The following is a 21,310-nucleotide window of genomic DNA, read 5'->3' as shown; positions in this document are numbered from 1 at the left end:
CTACTATTAGGATAGTCACAAAAAGAAATCCAACAAATTGAGTCCTACTTACTTGAGAGAATAAACTCAAAAAGAAATACAATAAATCGAGTCCAACTTGAGAGAATAACAAAATTAAAGTACCCAAAAAATATTTAAATAGAATAATGGCGTGATCAATAAAAAAAAGTTTCCAGTAAAACGTGTTGGTTGAGTCCCGTGAGCTTAACTCACTTGGTAAGGAATAATACAGGTAAGGGATAATACATTATGTATGCAGGGGTCGGGGTTCGAACCCTGGACACCCCACTATTTCACCTTTAAGGTGAATTTCTCCTGCCGCTAGACTACTTGACAAAAAAACATGTTGGTTGAAATTAATTTTTTATCATAATATTATTTTTAAGATACAAATAATACTACATATTTTTATTTTAATTTATTTTATACATAAATTAATTAAGAATGTTGAATTTAAAAATTTAGCAAATAGTCAACAATAAGACATGCAATGTCATGATGTCCACTTTACACTACACTAGAGGATTTCGAAAAAATGACACCAGAGCATAATACTCTTTTCGACCGTCACTAAGCATTGACGTATTACACAATATAGCAACTTTTTTTAATTTTTTTTTATCACAATATAACACCTAATCATACTTAAAACAAAATACAATGCAAAGCCAAAATTCAATTATAAATTGACCACCCCTTTTTCATCCCAAACTCGTCACCAGCAACTCTCATTCTTCACACCAGTATAGCCAAGTTAGTTAAATTGGTTCTCAAGAGAACTATCCCATTTGATCTTCATATGCACCATTTCATTTTCATTCACTTTTTCGTGCAACATCTTTTCAAAATATTAGTATAAAAATGCTAAAAAAATGCCATCATATTAATTGATCAATGAGCAAACAATAATGAAGCAAAATGACAGAGGTACTGCTCTCTAATGCGTATATGTCCTTGCCCCAAGATATGCAGAAGCTTGTTGTTATAATTTTTTTCTTCTATAAGTTACATTATAAAAAATGCTAAAAATATGAATAAACATGCGTATATACCTTATAAATATGAATATTATAGGATAAATATATGGATCTCAATGAGAAAATATCTTGTCTATTAAACTTTTCAGAAACAATCTATAATAAAGAACAGATATTTAAATATGCCATAACAATTATATTTAAATGAAATAAAATATATGAATTTCCAAATATAATATGGAAATCATTTAGTAGATACAAATAGATATCATTAGAACTCAAAATTCATTCAACAAATGGAAATCACTCAAACGAATATGATGCTTAATAAAGTTTCATGAAGCTGCATATGACTTTTGAATTCAGAATAAGTGAAAATCTAATGTAATGTAGAAGAAAAGAAAGCAACGGTCAAGATCTAATACCCCTCAGCTTTACAATTTTCCACTAATTTGTCGATGCGCCTTATTGCTGCTACTATACACCATTTGCTCATACTCAACAACTTTGTTTACCATGATCTGAAACTTGTTAAAACAAATTAAAATAGGAAAGATATCAACAACAGCAAAAGAAGAAAAAAAATCTAGGCTTAAGTGCAATTTTGCCCCCCCTATTTTGGCTGAATCGGAATTTTACCCTGCCTATTTTAAAACTCAGAATTTTACCCCCTCAATTTAATGTTTTTCGGAATTTTACCCCCCCTATTTTGAAACTCAGAATTTTAACCCCCCAATTTAATGTTTTTCGGAATTTTACCCCCCACCACATTTGATGTTATTATCCACCTAATTAATTATTTAAATTAAATAATTTTTAGTTACAAAAAATAAATAACTTTTAAAAAAAATAGAAAAACTTTAAAAAATACCTTAAAATGCAGAAAAAATTCTAAAAAAATACTAGAAAATAAAGATAAAATGTAGGATATTTTCTACATTTTATCTTTATTTTCTACATTTTATCTTTATTTTCTAGTATTTTTTTAGAATATTTTCTACATTTTAAGGTATTTTTTAAAGTTTTTTCTATTTTTTAAAAATTATTTATTTTTTGTAATTAAAAATTATTTAATTTAAATAATTAATTAGGTGGATAATAACATCAAATGTGGTGGGGGGTAAAATTCCGAAAAACATTAAATTGCGGGGGTAAAATTCCGAGTTTCAAAATAGGGGCGGTAAAATTCCGAAAAACATTAAATTCGGGGGGGGGGGGGGGGGGGGGGGGGGAGGGGGGGTGAAATTCCGAGTTTTAAAATAAGGGGGGTAAAATTCCGATTCAGCCAAAATAGGGGGGGCAAAATTGCACTTAAGCCAAAAATCTAAAATATAAAAAATTAAGTGAATAAGAGATTAGAAGAAAGAGGCAAATGGTGAGAATTGAGAAAGGAAAATAAAATAAAGGAAATGAGTCACGGAAAAGGAAGCCAAAGACATATGACCAATAATATTTTTTTTTTGGTTACTATATATTTTGGTCAGGTTGCTATTCAATTTATGCACCTACCAAAGCATGCATATTTTTAATATTGGAAATGGGGAGTTCTTGAAAAACTGCAACTATAAATAATTAAAATAGCTCAAATTAAGAATGGCAATATTGAACTTGAACAATTAAAAAAAATTAAAATAGCTCAATTTGAAAGGGCGTAAAGTAGGAGATGATGCAAAATGCAGTATAACTTCAAAGCTAATATCATAGATTTCCTCCCACAAATCAAAGTCTCTTCAACTAAGCAAGTAGCAACCTACAAAATAGAAACAATATAGATTAAACTTTGGAAGAAAAAAAAGTGAAAGATTGAGAAAGAAATAGAGACTTATAATATTGGAAATAATACACATGACTTTAAGATAAAATGATCCAATGATAGTAAAAAAATAAAGAAATTGGTAATTTTATAAAACCAATGTACCAATTTCATTAGATCTTATCACTCAAAACCAAGAGACATGATCAAAGAGAAAGTTTGGAAAGCCAACTTGGTCCTTAAATAAATCATCCCTAATAAAGGAGGGAAAGGTCTGCCACCAAACGAACCGCTCAACAACATGACCATGATGGAAAAGTTTATCCGCACAAATATTACCTTCACGGAAAATGTGAGAAGAGACAATTAGAAGGCCTAAGTAAAATCAATTATGCCACCAATTTCCCAGAGAGTAGGAAACCAAAGAAGGATTCTTGAAAGCCAGTAAAGCACTTGAAGAGTCTCATTCTAACCAAATCTTTAGTCAAACTCGATGCCCAACAAAGTTCATAGCAAAAATAAAACCATGAAGTTCTTATACAAAAACTGAAAAAGAGCCCATATTACTAGCAAAACAACACATAAAAGAGCCTTTATGATCCCAAAAATTGCTGCCACAAGATGGAAATTTTACCCTATACCCCAACAATTATACTTTCACCCTTACAAATTATAAAAAATACCAATTTTAACCCTTTCTAATATTATACCCATTCACCCCATCAAATTTCCCAAAATTTAAAAAGTCGAGACGTTTTTCAGAATTTATTAATTATACTGGAAATCGCAAAGAAAACGTTCTGGATATTACATGGATCGTCAAACTGAAAGCTTTTATGGAATTTGTTTGAGTTTCTTAATTTTCTTTTCATCCAATTTTTTCTTCTTAATTTCTTTGGATGTTACAGGGACGACTAGATGTGAAATACTATGCATTCCTTTTGTCCACCACAATTCTCTTCAAGATCAAATTCAATCTCTCATCCATCAAACCCCATGAAACATGAAATTCATGCATACATTAATCCATCAAATCATTAAACACCAAAGAGCAAATAGTCACTTTAGTCCCTGACTCTGCACCTCGCTGTCACATAGGTCCCTGACTCAGGATTAAATACAAATAAGTCCCTGACTCTACACTTCCGTTATCACTTTAGTCCCTGCCGTTAAAAAAAATTGTTAAGTGATGATGTGACATGCTGACAAGGAGTATGACGTGTCACAGGGACTAAAGTGAAAGTATAAAATGGTCACTTTGGTCCCTGAATCGAAAATCAATATTCTCAATTTACTGTTAGATCCATGACTGTGTATACTTACTGTCAGTTAGGTCCCTGAATCGAAAATCAATATCCTCAACTTACTGTTAGGTCCCTAACTGTGTATACTTACTGTCAGTTAGGTCCCTGACAGTAAACACAAAATTTCACTAAGATCCTTGTCAAGTTGTTAGTTTAACATGCTACTTACTGACAACACTAAGATATATGTGCTAAATACCAAAATATTATTATAACACTTATAAAAATGATTCCATAGTTTAATAACAAATGTTTCCATAACATGAGTAATCAAGAGATTGCACCATATTTAGGCATATAATTCAACAAGTCATTACATAATGATTCAGCAGAATATTAAACAAAATATTGCACCATAATTGTGCTTATAATTTAGCAATTTCGGTACATAAATAAACTAACAAACATCACATAGTTGGCCTCGGACACATAGTTGTGCTTATAATGATTCCATAGTTTAAACTAACAATATCAGACACATGCAGGACTTGTAAAGTACTAAAACAAAGTCAATTGCAGTTAAAAAAACAAATTGTATATCTCTTAAACTATATTGGATTTCATAGAAATATAAGGGATTTTATCTTTAAGATAGTTACAGAGCAGTGTCTTCACTGAGTTCTATGTATATTTAAGTTTGCTATTAATGCTTATTTGATTTAAGTGAGTCTGCATACCAAGAAATGAGATTTTAGTATTACTACCTCCAGTATTTGTTCTAAAAAAAAAAGCATGTTACTTTTTATCCTATGCTTATTAATCCTTAACTACTTATTAGTGCTTGCTTATTCTATGCTTATTTCATAGAAATATTAATGGTTAAACTATTATTTTTTATTAATAGTTATGTTTATGGAAACATTTGTTATTAAACAATGGAATCATTTTTATAAGTGTTATAATAATATTTTGGTATTTAGCACAGATATATTAGTGTTGTCAGTAAGTAGCATGTTAAACTAACAACTTGTCAAAGATCTTAGTGAAATTTTGTGTTTACTGTCAGGGACCTAACTGACAGTAAGTATACACAGTCAGGGACCTAACGGTAAGTTGAGGATATTGATTTTCGATTCAGGGACCTAAATGACAGTAAGTATACACAGTTAGGGATCTAACAGTAAATTGAGGATATTGGTTTTCGATTCAGGGACCAAAGTGACCATTTTTTACTTTCACTTTAGTCCCTGTGGCACGTCATACTCCTTGTCAGCGTGCCACATCATCACTTAACAGTTTTTTTTAATGGCAGGGACTAAATTGATAACGGAAGTGTAGAGTCAGGGACTTGTTTGTATTTAATCCTGAGTCAGGGACCTATGTGACAGCGTGGTGCAAAGTCAGGGACTAAAGTGACTATTTGCTCAACACCAAAAGATGAATTCAATCATAATTCCAGCCATTCAAAAACCAAAAACAACAATAAAACAAAAGAAAGGGTAATAGAAAACAATACAAGAAAATTAATGTGATTAAGTGTTTAACAATTGTCCAAACAAGATAAGAATATTGTTTTTCGTACACATAAACTAGTTCGTGTTTCTATTCATATCAAAAGAATGGGTTAGAAACACCTTCAAATCTGAATCATGGAAGCAGAAGGAACGTGGGGGGGGGGGGGGGGGGGGGGGGGGGGGGGGGGTGAATGGGATAAACAATCAGGAAAGTGAAATGAGAAGGATTATTGTATATATATGAGGGTAAAATTGACAGTTCACAGAAAATGTAGGGGTGAAGGTATAAATGTAGGGGTACAGGGTAAAACTTCCCCACAAGATACATATGTGCAAACCAAGGATCCATTTGTATTCATCTTTGTCCAATTAAGGGAAAGAACCTTGTAGATACCTCTCACATATAACTGAAGCCATCGATGATGGGGAGAAATAAACAAAGGTGGATATTTCAGTTTGAAGTCATCAATGAACTTCTTTTTCTTCCAAGGTGATTTAAATGTTGTCATAGATGTTTGTACCTCCTTCATTTGCCCTTCAATTTTGTTCATCTCCACGTTCACATCATAAACTTTCGACAAAAAAGGCTCGCCTAAAGCGGCGTATGAAACTGGATGTGAAAAGAGGAGGAATGCACATGGTGTGCCTTACGGATTATGAAGACCAAGGATGCGAACCTAGAATGCTTTTTATGGAAATTGGAAGTTAGCTTTGATGTTTATTTAAGGCTCATGTATTGTGTGACGCAGAACTGAATTAGGAACACTTACTGCTCCATACATACATGTGACAAAATTTACAACTTTCGTTTGTAAAATTATCTGATTTTTTGTTAATAAGGTTGAATGGTACGTAACTATTCCTATATGTCGTGGTTTATAAATTGCAGTCGCAATTTTGCTCAAACTTTTATATTGCAGCCGAATGTATAAAAATGCATTCAAATTTGCAGCTGCAATGTTAGTGCGGAGAGACTTCAAAATCATATTTGTAAATCCTTGTTAAAACCACGGCTATCTTTATCGCACCTACACAAAATTTCTAAATTAGAAAATCAAAACATTTGTTGTTTAGCGATCATCAACTATATTAACCACATTTTATAGCTTTTTGGACTATAGCACAACCAGTGGCGAAGCTAACCATTTTCTTAAAAGGGGGCGAAATCTAAAAAATAAAATATATTCTATATGTTGTCTTGACAATTTTTATTGTTAACAAAGTTCTCTTTATAATTGTTTAAGAGATCAAAAATGTCAAAATATGAAACACATCTATCAAATAAGTGGATATTGTTTGACTTTTAATTTCTACTAAAATTTTACAAATAAGCTCATTTGTGGTAATCAAATATATATTATTAGAGTAGCTGATTATAAAATACACTAACTTATATGTTCAAATAAAAAAAAAGTTGGGGTAGCCAAAGTTACCCCATTGACAGGGATAGCTTTGTCCCCAACCTCACAACCCTCTTTTGAAGCACACTTGGCTTAAAGACCAATCCACCTGGCATAAGATTTCTTCAATTTGTAACGCATCAACGAGTTCAAATGCCCTCACCAACGGCTACCAGAGCAACCCATTGTAAGGCGCCACCTATAATGGTCTTCCCATTACACCTCAATGGTTTCTTCCTACGACTCTATAAACACTCATTCTCACAGCAATGCAAGGTACGCAGTCTCTCTATTCTTAAACCTTACACTCTTTGCTCACTTACTGACTTAGGCGGGCGTAAGAGTACTTGTAGGTACCACCTCCACCTTGCTCCGTTCCTGCCAAATTTCTCGGTCTATCCAGATCAATAATGTTACCCCAATTTAAAACCTTGCTTGTCATAACAGAAATGATCGATTAGCGAGTCATACATACCTTCTGCATAGGTTCTGAATCAGGTGCGACAGTGTTAATTAAATGAATATTGTATCAAAATTTAGAGAATTTACATTGCTTCACCCTTTTAAACTTTATGTCTCAGCAATGTCGGCATCGGCTCAGCCTCTCCAATTTAAAGTAAAGATGTTCATGTTGGAAAAAAACTTAAGTCTCAAGTTACAAAGATATAAAATCGGTAAAAAGTTTATGAAGAGGGACATTTATTTCTCACTTACAATATGGTTTTCTAAACATATATTAGATCTAATATAAAAATAAATATGATATTATTTTATTTTTGGTTACAAAAATAAATATGATATAATGTAGAGTAATAATTACACTATTTTTTTAAAGTCTCAAGTTGTTGTTACTTTTGTCAAGTAATAACTACACAAAGGATTTTCACTACCAAAAAAAGTAATAACTACACCACCTTTTTTTTCTTTTTTTTTATAAAAACTTACTTATTTTAGTCACTTAGCTAATACTCTTCTTTTTTTTTATAAAAACTTACTTATTTTAGTCACTTAGCTAATACTCTTGATGATCTTTAACATTCTCCTAATTTTTATTAGTTAGTTTACACTTCAATAATATATAAAGACAATTAAATTAAAATTTATTATCTTGACAATTTATAAAAGCAATGTGATCTATTTTCGGGGGGGGGGGGGGGGGGGGGTGTTCTCATAATGATCTATTAGTAAGAATTTAACTCAAATAATTTATGAATCTAATTTCAATTCTGCCAATGTGAAAATATTGTTGGAGAAAAATAAGTAAGTTCTTTATGCTCCTTGAGCTTTTAGGTTTTTCTAGACCCTTCTAAGATTCACTTGCGTAAATTGTTTTATATATATATATATATATATATATATATATATATATATATATATATATATATATATTACAATGCGATAAAATAGCAAAATATACACATCAAAACGATGATATGTATCTATAGGGTGTAACCCTGTGCATAATCTAATTATGTTATGAAAAAAAAAAATCTAATTTTGCATCCTTTTCCCTAATAATCCCAGCTCCAAATTCCTAACTCTTTCCGCTTTTTGGATGTCAATTTGGCTGAGATTTTTTTGTTCTCCTTATTATTTGCGAGTTAGGATCATTTTCATTTCTTTAATTTGAAGATATAAGGACACAAAAGTTTGAAAAAAAAATATAAATAATTAATTGTGGTGAAACCTATTAGTGGTAAGACGGTAAATACTCGGGTGTCATTGATCTTTGGTGACATTTATTTTCCATCGAGTAGGAATGGTGTTTTACTACAAATCCAAACAGGTGCCGGTCAAAGTGCACTATATGCATTGAATATCACTTGAAATTTGTTATTAGCAGACATGTACATCATTCTCGTGGCTTCGCTTATATACTTTATTGAACTTCATTTTATTTTATTACTATAATTAGAATCACGATGCTAATTGTGCACATATTCCGTTTTAACTTTGATTTCCATCATATAAGAAATTTGATATAAATCTAACCCTTTTCACATGGAAATCATGTGCTTATAATATCAAACAACATTAAGTTGCAAAGCAGAAGCAACAGTTCAAGAGCCTGCAGCACCAACCTCTTACACAAGCTCAGATAAGCTGTTGAGCAGACGAGATTGAGCAACCCTAGCTGGCCTATAATAACAATACAACTCTGGCTCATAATGTAATGTCTAATGTACCAATAAGAAGCAGATCTTCATGAACATTTCAATGATACAATACTGAGAATGCTTTATAATTATGATTTGTAATTATGTATGAACTCAAGGATAATTCTCATTCCTTTGGAATTGTCGTGTGAAAATTCATATATCAAAAAATATGATACAGTTTTCTAGCAAGAAGCTTTGACTCGACGCATTCAATCATAACAAATGAACTATATTGTAGCTCGCTAGGCCAGAATCAAATAACAAGCAGAACATCCCATGTTCTCCCTCGCCGTAGTGATATTCGTTGCATATTATCCTCAACGTTTCTTTACAGGCTGTCAGTTACCAAACTCTTGCATTGAACAATTGTTGTTGTAAACCAATATATATTTTCTAATTTACAGATACAAACCTGCTTTCTCATCAACAGTGAGTAAGTAAACATACTGCACTGAAGCTTGAATGGCAGAAGCAGTCATTCTGATATCAACAAAAGAATTCTCCACCACTCATTTATACCATTAAGTAAATGAGAATCTTGAGAAAAGAGAGAGGCCAGATCCTGAAGAGTCGCTTGCAGGACTCGGTGGGACATCTGTTGTTGAGTTTTGATATGTCTGTTGACATTTCTGCATCTGCATTTGCAATCAAATAGCAGAAAATTGTTTCATTTTCACTCATCAACATAACTAAAAAAATTTAGTTAAGAAAAAACTTCAGATTCTTCTAAAGGACGTCATTTTTTATTATATCAGGATAATCATGGGGAGACAAGAAGCGTACATGAAAAAGTTGAAACATGAAGCATACTATTTAGAGCAATTACTAACTATCCAATTATATATACTTGAGCACATATTTGAAACTTCTATTATACAGAAGCATATACTATACTTATAATAAACATTTATAGATTTTTTCAATGTTAAAATATTGAGATATTTTTTATATATTCTAAGTGAAGTGCCAATTGACGAGCCTACTACACCGGAAAATATTTAGTATCAGACAAATGATTGTCGCAACTTAAAATTCATCAAAGTGATATTTAATAGAAGCCCTTAGATTTAATTTTGGAGATGTAACAGCATTGCATAAGGAGCGCCTCTTTAACTTGCACAACTTATTCCTTCCCCCATAATTTTTCTTTCCTGTTTCTACCAAGAGCCTACATGCAAGGTAGATGATGAAAAAATTACCTCCTCTGGACTAAACTGAAGCAGCATCCCAATAACTGGTAGCAATACTTCCACTTCACCTAATCAAAGAAAATTTCTATCAATTAAACTTGCTTCACAATATTAGCTACAAAATGCAAAGGAGATAAGGACAAAATGGGGACATCTTTACTTATTTTTGAAATAAATTAATACCTGTCTCAAGAAGCTTTAAGATAATATTTTTCAAATACGTCATATCTACACCTTCCCTTTTCTTTGATCTTTCCATGTTGCGAAGCTCGGACTTTAACATTGCCTCCTGCAGTCATAATATTTGGAAATTCATATTTGTGGTGTGGGTTGATGTATGCTTAGACGTGTAATTAAAATTAATTGAATCACCAATCCAAAGAATGCTCATTTATTTATTTTTCAAGTGGTCACAAATTTAAAAATGACATAGCGTGATAACACTTTTCCTATCAGAAAATTGAAGTACAAACAAGGAGTATTAGCAGAAGATCTTTATCTTATTTTGTGAAAAATAAACAGCTGTGAAATTTCAGCTTTGAATGAGCCTAGAAAATCAGTCTTTTAATCGAAGAAACAAGCATTAACCTTGTAGATCTGTTCGTTTCATTTCTTTAAATGGAAATACAGATAAATCTTAATAAATTCTGGCAGAGACATATACCTGTTGGCTGTGGAGACGATTTTCATGTTCAAGCTCCTCAATTTCTTCCTGAATTAGCAGTATTATATTACATAGTATTACGGAAGAAAGGGGATGAGGGACAGTTAAAGATGAATATTCTAAAGAAATCTAGACATACTTGAAGAGCTAAAATATGACGCTGCGATTGTGCTAGCTCTTCCTCCCTTTGGGCTTGTTGTCTAGCCAAAATCTGAAATTGTGACAAACATCAAAACAGAGGTTCAGGATGGATTCTTCAAAATATATTGAATTGATGCGGGAGGGTATGAAAAAGTAGTCTTATATATCTTCGATCAAAATATCTTTTCTAGTTTCATCACCCACTCCCCCGAAGGCCAAAAGAATTAAAAAAAAAAAAGTGGAGGAAACAGAGTCGTAACTGAGGCAACTAAAAGATTTCCATCTTTCTCATAGTTCACCAAATTGCTATAAACAACTTTCTAACTGGATACTTAAAAAAGTATCTCAAAAATGTATTAAAGAGATATGTGGAATTGAATAGAAAGCTGCAATGGCAGAATGCTATACCAGAATTTGATGTTCGGCATCTGAGGGACTTAAATTAGTTGAATCCAATTTATGCAAGGCTGTACATAACAGTTGAACAAAGAGTGTCAAACATCACCGCTAAATGATAGACTTTATGATTACACTAGCAGCAATATGAATAGGTATGCATCACCTCAAGGAAAAACTATAAGTAAACACTGCAAGTGGTAAACATACAGCCATACTATAATTGAATCAATACCTGTGTTATAATTATCATTTTGACCGGACTGATATCATTTGACAGCATTGCGGCACCAGTAGAATAAAAATGCAAGATCACGGAGACGTTTAGTAGATGACAAATGCCTTGATTTTTATGATATTGAGAAAATAGATTAATAAAAAAAACATACGGGTGGTCTTGATTGAAGAGACTGGCGAAGATTCTTATTTTCATCTAAAAGTCTGGATATTTCATTGTCTTTGTCCTCAATCATTCTATCAGCAAGATCATGAAAGGAAGCATGTTCGTCCTGCAAGTTATAGATTTAGTTAGTACCCCAAGAAAAAAGATGGACAAAAACACTAATAGAGGCAGGAATGAAGTCCAAGCACGAGTTTAACAATTTACACACTACCTTCAATTTTTTACATCTCTGTTTGAGCTCTTCCAATTCCTTCTGCATATCTTCTGCAGCAGCTGCTTCATTTTCGGCTTTCATTGCCTCGCATCTGACTGCCAAGTTCAATTTAAATTAGATTTTTTATTCCAAATTCATATAAGGTATGAACAACTTTTAACCAACTAGTAGCGTGTATTACTTCTCCATGTTTCTTCTACATTTTGAAGGCTCAGTCCCCATTCCTCTTTCTCTTTTAGGTGTTGAGCACTAACTGAATCGAGCTTTATTTCTAAGCTCCTTATCTGTTGCTTGACATTTTCAAGGGTAGTGTCTCTGAAATTATTAAAACGAGATGTTGTGAGTGCTCCACACTGAACGGCAAAAGGTAACTAGCATTAATCCCCAAACCATAGCATTAATCGGATGCACAAGCCCATTAAGATTCAATGAGTTATCAATAATAATGATACCTTTCTGCAAGTTCTTTCTCGTTATTAGCCATGGCAGATTGAAGATCTTGAAGAACTCTATCCCTTTCTTCTGTTATCGATAACACTTCATTTTCAGCCTCCTGTAGACAATAGAGAATGTGATTGGCAAATGTATATATTTTAGTCAAACAATGTCCTCTTAAGATTATGATAAACATGTACTTTAAGAGCCTCCTCAAGAGCTTTGAGTTGTTCAGAGTCTTTAGCTGCAACCAAGTCTGCGTCCTTCTTTTGAAGAAGTGCATGTGCACGAGCCTTGTATGAAGAAAATTCCCTCTCAAGACTGCTGATCTGCAGAGGTACAAAACACATTATATATCAGTCATGCAATATAATTCATGTGTCTAATCTTCACGTGTTATGTGGCCAAGGGTCAAATCAACAGCCATTCAAGAACGGGGTTTGAGTACAAGTCATATTTCCGTGAATTATATGAAGCGTATTGTTATGAAATGTTTATGAAGTGATAAAAACATCAGGTTCAGTGAAGTGATAACCGTATTGTAACCTATAACCTACTGGTTCGTCTTCTAGGTCTGTCAAATCACAACAACAAAAACTTCAGAGTTCAGACTATATCTTTCAAGTTAGTATTACAGAAGAATACTAAATACATCTTAGAAACGGGGTACTCCCACACAACTGCAATGCCATATGACCGACAAAGTCAACAACTACAATAGCAAAAACACTTTCCATGACGTAAGACTGGCTCCCTGCCTCGCTCGACCATACCATGCAAATGCAATAATGTCATATCATAAATCATGTCTACAGACAAACCATTTAAACTAGATCCTTCTTAATGGTTTGTCCTATACTCGTGCGAGTTTTTATTGATTTCGCTCTACCTTACTATTAGACTACCCTTGATGTGAATGCACTTTCCTTACTAGGTCATCTACAGCATTTATCCACACATGCCTAAACTACTTAGGCGAGATTCTGCAATATTTTCCACGATAGGTCAGCGTATCTTGTTTGGTAAGTCCACTCATTCATCGTAACATTCTCATTTGAGTAACCTTGAGCATCTTTTGTTATTAGTTTTTATACCATCTTTCATCGTTCAGTTGCATACAACATTACAAGTACTATAATTGTGTGATAGAATTTCCCATTAAATTTAAATAGTACTTTACTGCTTTTCAGTCAGAAATAAAGCCTGATGCAGTCCATTACATTCATCCAACATGAATCCTTTGATTTACACACTCTCTACTACCCTGCTATTTGCACATTGATCCCAAGATACTTAAACCATGTGACTTGTTGTAAATGACATGATTGCCAATTTTCACCTTCAAGATAAAATTGACGCTCCTCCAGCTAACTCTATTGCTTATTACAGCCCGCGTTCATATCTCTAGCTCCTTGTTTATTTATTTTCTCAATTCTCCAAGATATATTGTGGCACTGGCTTTTGTATATGTAGTGACTCCAAACTCAAGAGGGGGTGAATCGAGTTTGAAAACTTACAGCAAACCTTTTATCGAACACGTAAAAAATATACTTATTAAGAAACTAACGCTGTTAGCTTTACCGGCCGATTGAACTAACACCGACAGGATATTCTCTTAACTTGGGTTTTCACAAATACAAAGCTGAGATATATATGATATAATAAATAAATAAAATGTAGTAAATAAAGAGAGTGCAGGGTTGGAGGAAGATAGGGGCTCAGGTTGACCTTCAATGGAGTCCTACATTAACATAAAAGTGCATATATATTATCATAACATCACTAAAGTTTTTCCCTGGGAGTGTATTTCTCTGACAAAAAACACTTCCCTAATTCTTACCCAACTCCAAAGATAAGACAAAAACTATCGGCATTCTTTAAGATATACAGACAAGCTACAAATCAACACAGTTCAATGTGTTCAATTTTCTACAAGCTAATTTGTAAGAAAGATTAGTTAGAACCTCTTCTTTGGCAGCCAACAGTTCAGCATCTCTCATACTGAGGATCTTGGCTTGTGCAGATACCTCCGATTCAAGCTGACCTGGCCATTACCAAAAACTTAAAAATCCATTTTGAAGTAAATATGAGAAAGCTTATAGAAGGATTAATATGTACTTCTTATTTTGGCTACTTCAACTTCTGCACGTATGCAGTTGCTCTCGGCAATTTGGAGTTTCGCTTTAAGTGCCAGAGATGCAGCCTCCCAGCTTTCCCTTTCTTTTTCCTGAACACACCAAAGCTTTAAGTAAAGCAACCATATGGAAAAGGTACGAACTTACCAAGCAATAAGTGTTTAACAGTAAGACCAGCAAATTTCTAAACATTTCAAGTTCTCTTTAAATGCTCATCTTTATCACCTATGCAAAAAAATAATTATAGCAAAAGGCATCTCAACTAGATATAACCACAATTTTCTTTCACAAATAAAGGTAAAGAAAATTTATGACAACATTCACATTAACTTAACAAAAGAAAAAATTCAAGACATCTCCAGTAAGATAAATCATACAAGAATTAATTGTGATTTAATCATTGAACACATGCATTTCAGTTAACAAACTTCAAACAAGTCAACGCATTTTGGGTGATTATGTTCCAGATTTTACATGTATATCTTTAAGGAAAAGCGCAGTCAAATAATTATTTAAGTAACTCATTCTTCCATTTAAACACATGTAACGGAGAAGTCAATGCACCATCTAAATTTGCACACATGATATGATGACTTATAATCAATCAATTGCAATTCTGAAAATTTCCAGGTAAAAGTGTTGTAATCAAGATAGAAAATTATATACAATAATTGCCTAACAATAAGTTACACATGATAAGTCCTTTTTTTTTGTAAAGGCAAATGTTAGTGTTATGTTCTGGGTGGGGATTGAAAGCTCGACCTTCTTATCACTCCACTTCTTAACTCCCCCACCCCAACCACCAAGCCAGCCTTATTGAGTAGGAGGACAAGTCATTGCACACAGCCAATTTTATTTCATTTTAATTTTAAAATTGGACTTATGCTTTATGAACTCATTCAGCGGCTCAAATGTCAAAACCCAAAGTTTGTCAGGTGTGCATACTAAATGATATCACAACAAAATCAACTCTCTTGCTATTGAAGAAGAGGGAAGAAGAAGAGAGCTCCAAAACACAATGAAATACTAATTTATACATATTAAAATTCAGAACCATACATGTTCCTGTTTTAAGTGAGAAACCTCCCCCTTCACACTTTCCATGGCTGCTCTGAGCCGTGCTGCTTCCCCAGTTGATGCTGCCTCCATCTCTGCAATTCTAGATTCTTTCTCTGCAACTAGAACCTGAAGGCATTAGTCGATTGAGCATGGTCAGCCAATCAGCAGGAAACTTCTGACATGTCTAAGAACACATGCATTCATAAATAAGAAGTGTTTGGTAGCATATATTTTTTGGATAAAGTATTGGCACACCACTAGTCAATCCAGGAAAAAGGATATTCTCTAATTACAATTAATATACTTTTGCCGGTAAATGAATCCAGAGACTCTAAATTTAACATTCAGAAAGAATTTAAATGTAAGTCAAATATGCAAGTATGACAAAGCACATTAATGGAATGTCTACCAAATAAGGAACCTTTCAGCTCATGGAGCTCATCCTCCAAAGTTAGATTAATTCCAGGCTTAGCAAGTTTGGAAAGTATAGGCAGAACTTTACTTAATTTAAATAGACTGTTGGTTTTGGGGCTATATGCTCTGGTTGTCTAGCCCTTGCAGAGCTCTATGTAAAAGTAGAGCTATACACTAAAGAAGCTAAGCATGAACTGAAAAATAAAGCCACATGTGGATATTTCTTAAAGTATGAAAAAATTATTTTCAACTTAGCAGCTTCTCCCCCCCACCCTGTTGAAACATATCATGTATCGAAAAGCTCGTGATCATAAAATTCACCTGCAGTGAAGAAATGGACTCGGCTGCCTTTCTCCTATCGGATACAGCATCATTGAGTTGAGCCTCCAAACTCTCCAAATTCTGCAAAAAAAAAAAAAAAAAACGAACATTGAATTGAAGCCAAGGTGCAACTATATACAAAATTCATAGTAGAGATGAAAGATCACTTTCTTATCAGTAGAATAAGGAATTTGATGAGTAATGAAAGATTACAAAATCCTCCAAAAAGAAAAACCAAGAATACAGCCAGGCAAAGATGATAAGATACACACACATACCTTTTGATGTTTAGCAGAGAGCTCAGCTAGTGCAGCTTGCCTTTTTTCCTCGGCAGTTCGAAGCAATCCTCTCATATCTTCCAGCATCTGAGTTGTAAAATTTTATTTTGTGATATCCAATAAACAGTGTTATATAATCACTTACAAGTGATGTACTACCAAAATAACATAAATACACAAGTTTGATGATACCAATACAAATGTAGAGATAAGAAGTTACAAAAATTTGAAATACCACAATTTCTGCGAAAAATATCTGGTATAGTTCATAAAAACTGTTTGATAATTTGCATGCAAGATGCAAACATCCACAAGATACAAGACATGAGTTATAACCAGTTACCAGTAAGACGGAAATACTAAACGCAATATACATACAGGAGATCTAAATGAAACACCATCCCCCCCCCCCCCCCCCCCCCCCCCCCCCACACACACACACACACACACAAATTAAAATATATGGATAATTTGTATGCACCTGTTCCTTTTCTGCAAGTGACAATTGCAATGACTCAAGAGCCTCCTCTTTAGGTTGCAATGAACGCCGTAAATCCTCAATGGTATCTCGAAGTCTGGGCAACACAGATTTTTTAACTAATTATAATATAATTAAAAATAGGATGAGTGTTTTGAATTTTCCTTTTTCCATAAATAACTAGAATTAGTTTATTTAGACACATCAAAAACATTTTGTTAGCCTAGAGGCCGATTTTAAAGCAACCTTCTAGGAAATAATTCATGATAAATTTAACACAGGTTACTTTCTAATGATTCCTACATAGCTCAGTCAGTTGAAATCAGGGGTTACCGTGCTATCTTGGAGCAAAATCATTAGTTTTCACCACAAACGGGAGAAAAGAGAATTTCTTTTGAAAGTATATTTATATCAAACATGCATGGGGACCTAACCCCTAATACAAAAAATTACTCTGCAGTGTGTTTCTCCACATTTCATAATTTAAAAAAGAATAAAGACTCAATTTATTCCTCTGATAATTTGGGTATCATAAAATTTGTTTTCTAAATATTTTTGTTATTAATTTAGCCCTTAAATGATTAAAGTGTCCCCATATCGGTCTTCCAAAGAGTATTTTCACCAAATTAGTCCTTAAAAGACACAAAGTTGTTCCTGAATTTGTCCTTTCGTCTCAGGCTTTTAATGTGTGAATCCACTTACAACTACGTTTTTGAGGTACTAATTTGTTGAAAAAATCTTTGAAGGATTATTGCAGTGACATTTTAATCTTTGAAGAGACTGATCCGATGCAAAAATCATTAGAGCACTAATGCGGTGACACCCTAATCTTTGGAGGACAAAATTGATGGTATGGTCCTTGAAAAAAGAAGAGCAACTAGTTACACACGAATAAGGAAGACATGTAATAAAATGGAAGGTGATAGTTTAAATTGTGATTTGACCCTTACAGTGCAAATAACCGTAAGGCTTGGGGTAAACTCCTATCATAAGCATATTTTATTAATACAGATATAGATCTTATAATATGGGTAAAGATCCTCTCCATTTATAAAAATAAATGGAGGATGCCATTTAGAAAGTGATACACACAAAAAATAGGTTGTGGGTCCCACCATCATTAATTATTTTTTACTTTTTGTGTGTCTTTATCTCTCAAAATGGAAGAAATGGAGAAAGTTATAAATGGAGAGGATTCTAACTCGTATAATATATTAAAATAAAACAGAACATAGCTTATCCTGAAACACCTGAAGATGCGCACATTTCTAGGTAATGAATGTGTTTATTTATCAATCATCGTGAATCATGATGAAAAGTAAGTTAGTGTATTTACTTGTTGTTTGCACTTCTTAATTGTTGCCTATCACCATCCATGGCTTTCAACGCCTCATTTGCTTGTTTCCTTGTTCGCTCTAACTCTTGTTGCAATGCTGACTGTTGGGATGATGCTCGCTCAGCAGATTCGTTTAACTCGGAGAATTGTGCCTCAAGATCGTCTTTTTCCTGCGAATGAAAAAATGAACTCACTTGATAAACATAAAGAAAATTTTCCAGTTAAGTGCCTCAGTAAATTGCTTTAAGAGGTTTTGCTGAAGCACTAAATAAGAGCATCCTTATTTTGTGCTTATATAAGAACATTGTGGGCCAGGTTCATAATTATAAGCAAATAGATCATACAGATACCATAATCTCAATCATATAAGATAGCAAAGGTGAGGAGTACTCTCACTCGCACAAACTAATAATGTGGCTACACTACCTAAGTTTTAAAAGGGTGGGGGAGTTTAAGTGGCCCACTTGATTAGAAGTTTGAGTACATGATAATAGATTGTGCAGGTAGCATTACTTCAAGGAAATATAGACATTATCAACATCAAAAGATTAACGAGCAGGAAAAGAATATAGCAATGTTTCACCTTTTGAACTTCTTGAATGCGTTGTTTTGCCCTTTTGTGAAGCCTATTCAACTTGGCATCAAGTTCAGAGTACTTCTCATCACGTTCTTTTATTTCATGTTCCAGCTTATTTTGAGCTACACACAAGAAAGTAACACGATGCATTCATTCAAAGGAAGATAAAAAAATTTAGAGCAATATTAATTTCTTCATGTCTTTATGACTTTAGCAACCACTATGCGCACAAACATAACCACACCTTCTACAAGCTGCTCAGAGAGATCTTTGGCCTTTGCTTCTGCATCTGAGTACGCAATTTGAAGGTGCTTCAAAGCTTCTTCGGATGCAATTCTGGTTTGTTTTTCTATCAGAAATTCTTTATTCAATAATTCTATCCTTTCTCGAAGTTCTTTCACAATGTCAGATTCCCCGTCTTCCGTACCACCAACTTCTTTCTGTATACTGGATTCCCTCTCAACATTGCTAAACCCCTCAATCTGGGATTTCAAGAATTCATTCTGAGATTTCAGGTCAACAACCATTTGCAGAAGCTCATCGTGAGTATCAGCCAAACCTTCATTTCCATCAGAGAATCGATTATCTAATACAGGATTTGTATTACTTCCATCTTTGCTTTGCTGATTCATATCAGAATCAGACAAATGCTCCTCAGGTTTTGACGAATCTTGTGCGTGAATCTCCATCGTTCCACCAGTATCAGCCAGAACTTCGTTTCCATCTGACAAATGCTCCTCTGGTTTACATGAATCTTGTGCGTGAATATCCATCGTTCCACCAGTATCAGTCGGACCTTCGTTTCCATCTGACAAATGCTCCTCGGGTTTAGACGAATCTTGTGCGCGAATCTCCACAGTTCCACCAGTATCAGCCGGACCTTCATTTCCATCAGATAAGCCATTTTCCAATACAATATTTACATCACTTTCATCCTTCCTTTGCTGGTTCATATCAGAATCAGACAAATGGTTTTCAGGTCTAGAGGAATCTTCTGCGCGTATCTCCATCTTTCCACCAGTATCACCTTCACCAGATGCCATCGACTTCTTGTTTTTTTTGGAACGCCCCATTATCAACTTCTCGTATCACACGTTTTACCAGCACAAGCTGCAATTCAACACCCAATAGCCATAAGCCTACTATGTTATACATATTGAAAATTTCAATTGAGCATGCATTCATGATAAAAATTCTTGCCATTTAAAGATCTATGAAGCACGGACACGTGTCCCATTGTCGGACACGCATAGGTGTCACACAAACATGTATAGTTACATTGAATTATGTGATTTTCTCAAATTATTATTGGTGTCGGCGTGCCCGTGTCCGTGTCAGTATCCGTGCTTCATAGTTAAAGATTGGAACATTTTGAGACTATGTTTGGTTCCACATTTGGAGTGGCCTGAATTAATTATGGAGGTGTAAAATTGATTCTGGCATGTTAGTTTTGCTCTCATTGAAACATTTTGAGACTATGTTTGGTTCCACATTTGGAGTGGCCTGAATTAATTATGGAGGTGTAAAATTGATTCTGGCATGTTAGTTTTGCTCTCAAGTAGAATTAATTTCGCCTCCAAAATTGATTCTAACTTAAAGCTAAGATTTGTAGCTTTTAAGTCTAAATGTGATGAGATTTTCACACTTAACTTTATTATTCAACTCACATTACATAAATGTAAACAAACACAAGCCACTTCACATTCAATTGATTCAAAATCAATTTTTATCACCACATAACCAAATATGTACTAAATCTATCGATCACAATTCAAAAACTATTTGAACGACTAATCCAAACATTAATAAATTTAAATTACTTGAAATTCAAGTCCAAAATGCTGCATACATATCCATAAAATTGAACCAACTTTACGAACTTTAACCATAATAGATAAACAGGTTACATAATCAGCAAAAAAAAAAAAGAAATCGAAAGCATTGCTCAATTTTCACAAAATCATTGTGATGTATGATTGTATTAGAAATGAAGACGAATCTAGAAGCATTATTGAATAGTAGAGATTGTGCAGAACTGAGTGTACCTTGTATTGCACGAGTATGAGGAGGAAGCGGGAACCGCTGATGAAGGCGAGATCGCCGGCACGGTGGCGAAATGGATCTGAAGCCGCGGCGGATGTTAAGGGGAGAAAACGGTGCCGTTTAGGAATGTTCAGTCCAGTCACCGTCTCGTTACGTTTGTAGTTCGAACTTCGAACAAT

The 21,310-nt window shown here is 33.8% G+C and overlaps 2 protein-coding genes across 2 annotated transcripts in view; both read right to left on the bottom strand.

Annotated features, from left to right (window-relative positions):
• Positions 1–9,526, bottom strand: part of LOC146920279 (uncharacterized) — a 17,801-nt gene extending 8,275 nt beyond the window's left edge. The window contains exon 1 of the mRNA XM_085711124.1: positions 9,460–9,526. Within this exon, the coding sequence (XP_085567250.1) occupies positions 9,460–9,526 (67 nt within the window). The remainder of the gene's footprint in view (positions 1–9,459) is intronic.
• ATGRIP (Golgi-localized GRIP domain-containing protein) lies at positions 9,107–21,310 on the bottom strand. Its single transcript, XM_085713684.1, has 22 exons — positions 21,134–21,310; positions 19,333–20,198; positions 19,095–19,210; positions 18,512–18,681; positions 17,179–17,272; positions 16,698–16,784; positions 16,420–16,500; positions 15,685–15,810; positions 14,609–14,717; positions 14,455–14,534; positions 12,691–12,819; positions 12,508–12,608; positions 12,237–12,370; positions 12,053–12,150; positions 11,828–11,947; positions 11,674–11,701; positions 11,451–11,509; positions 11,041–11,112; positions 10,902–10,949; positions 10,421–10,526; positions 10,247–10,305; positions 9,107–9,682 (listed from the first exon to the last, which is right to left on the bottom strand). Exons 2-22 carry the CDS (start codon positions 20,159–20,161, stop codon positions 9,569–9,571), a joined length of 2,760 nt encoding a protein of 919 aa, XP_085569810.1. The 5' UTR covers positions 20,162–20,198; positions 21,134–21,310; the 3' UTR covers positions 9,107–9,568.

Source organism: Medicago sativa, chromosome 5 (assembly GCF_051527215.1).
Source record: "Medicago sativa cultivar Bolivia chromosome 5, Bolivia_mono, whole genome shotgun sequence".
Lineage (NCBI taxonomy): Eukaryota > Viridiplantae > Streptophyta > Magnoliopsida > Fabales > Fabaceae > Medicago > Medicago sativa.
This window is presented reverse-complemented; position numbering and strand designations above follow the sequence as displayed.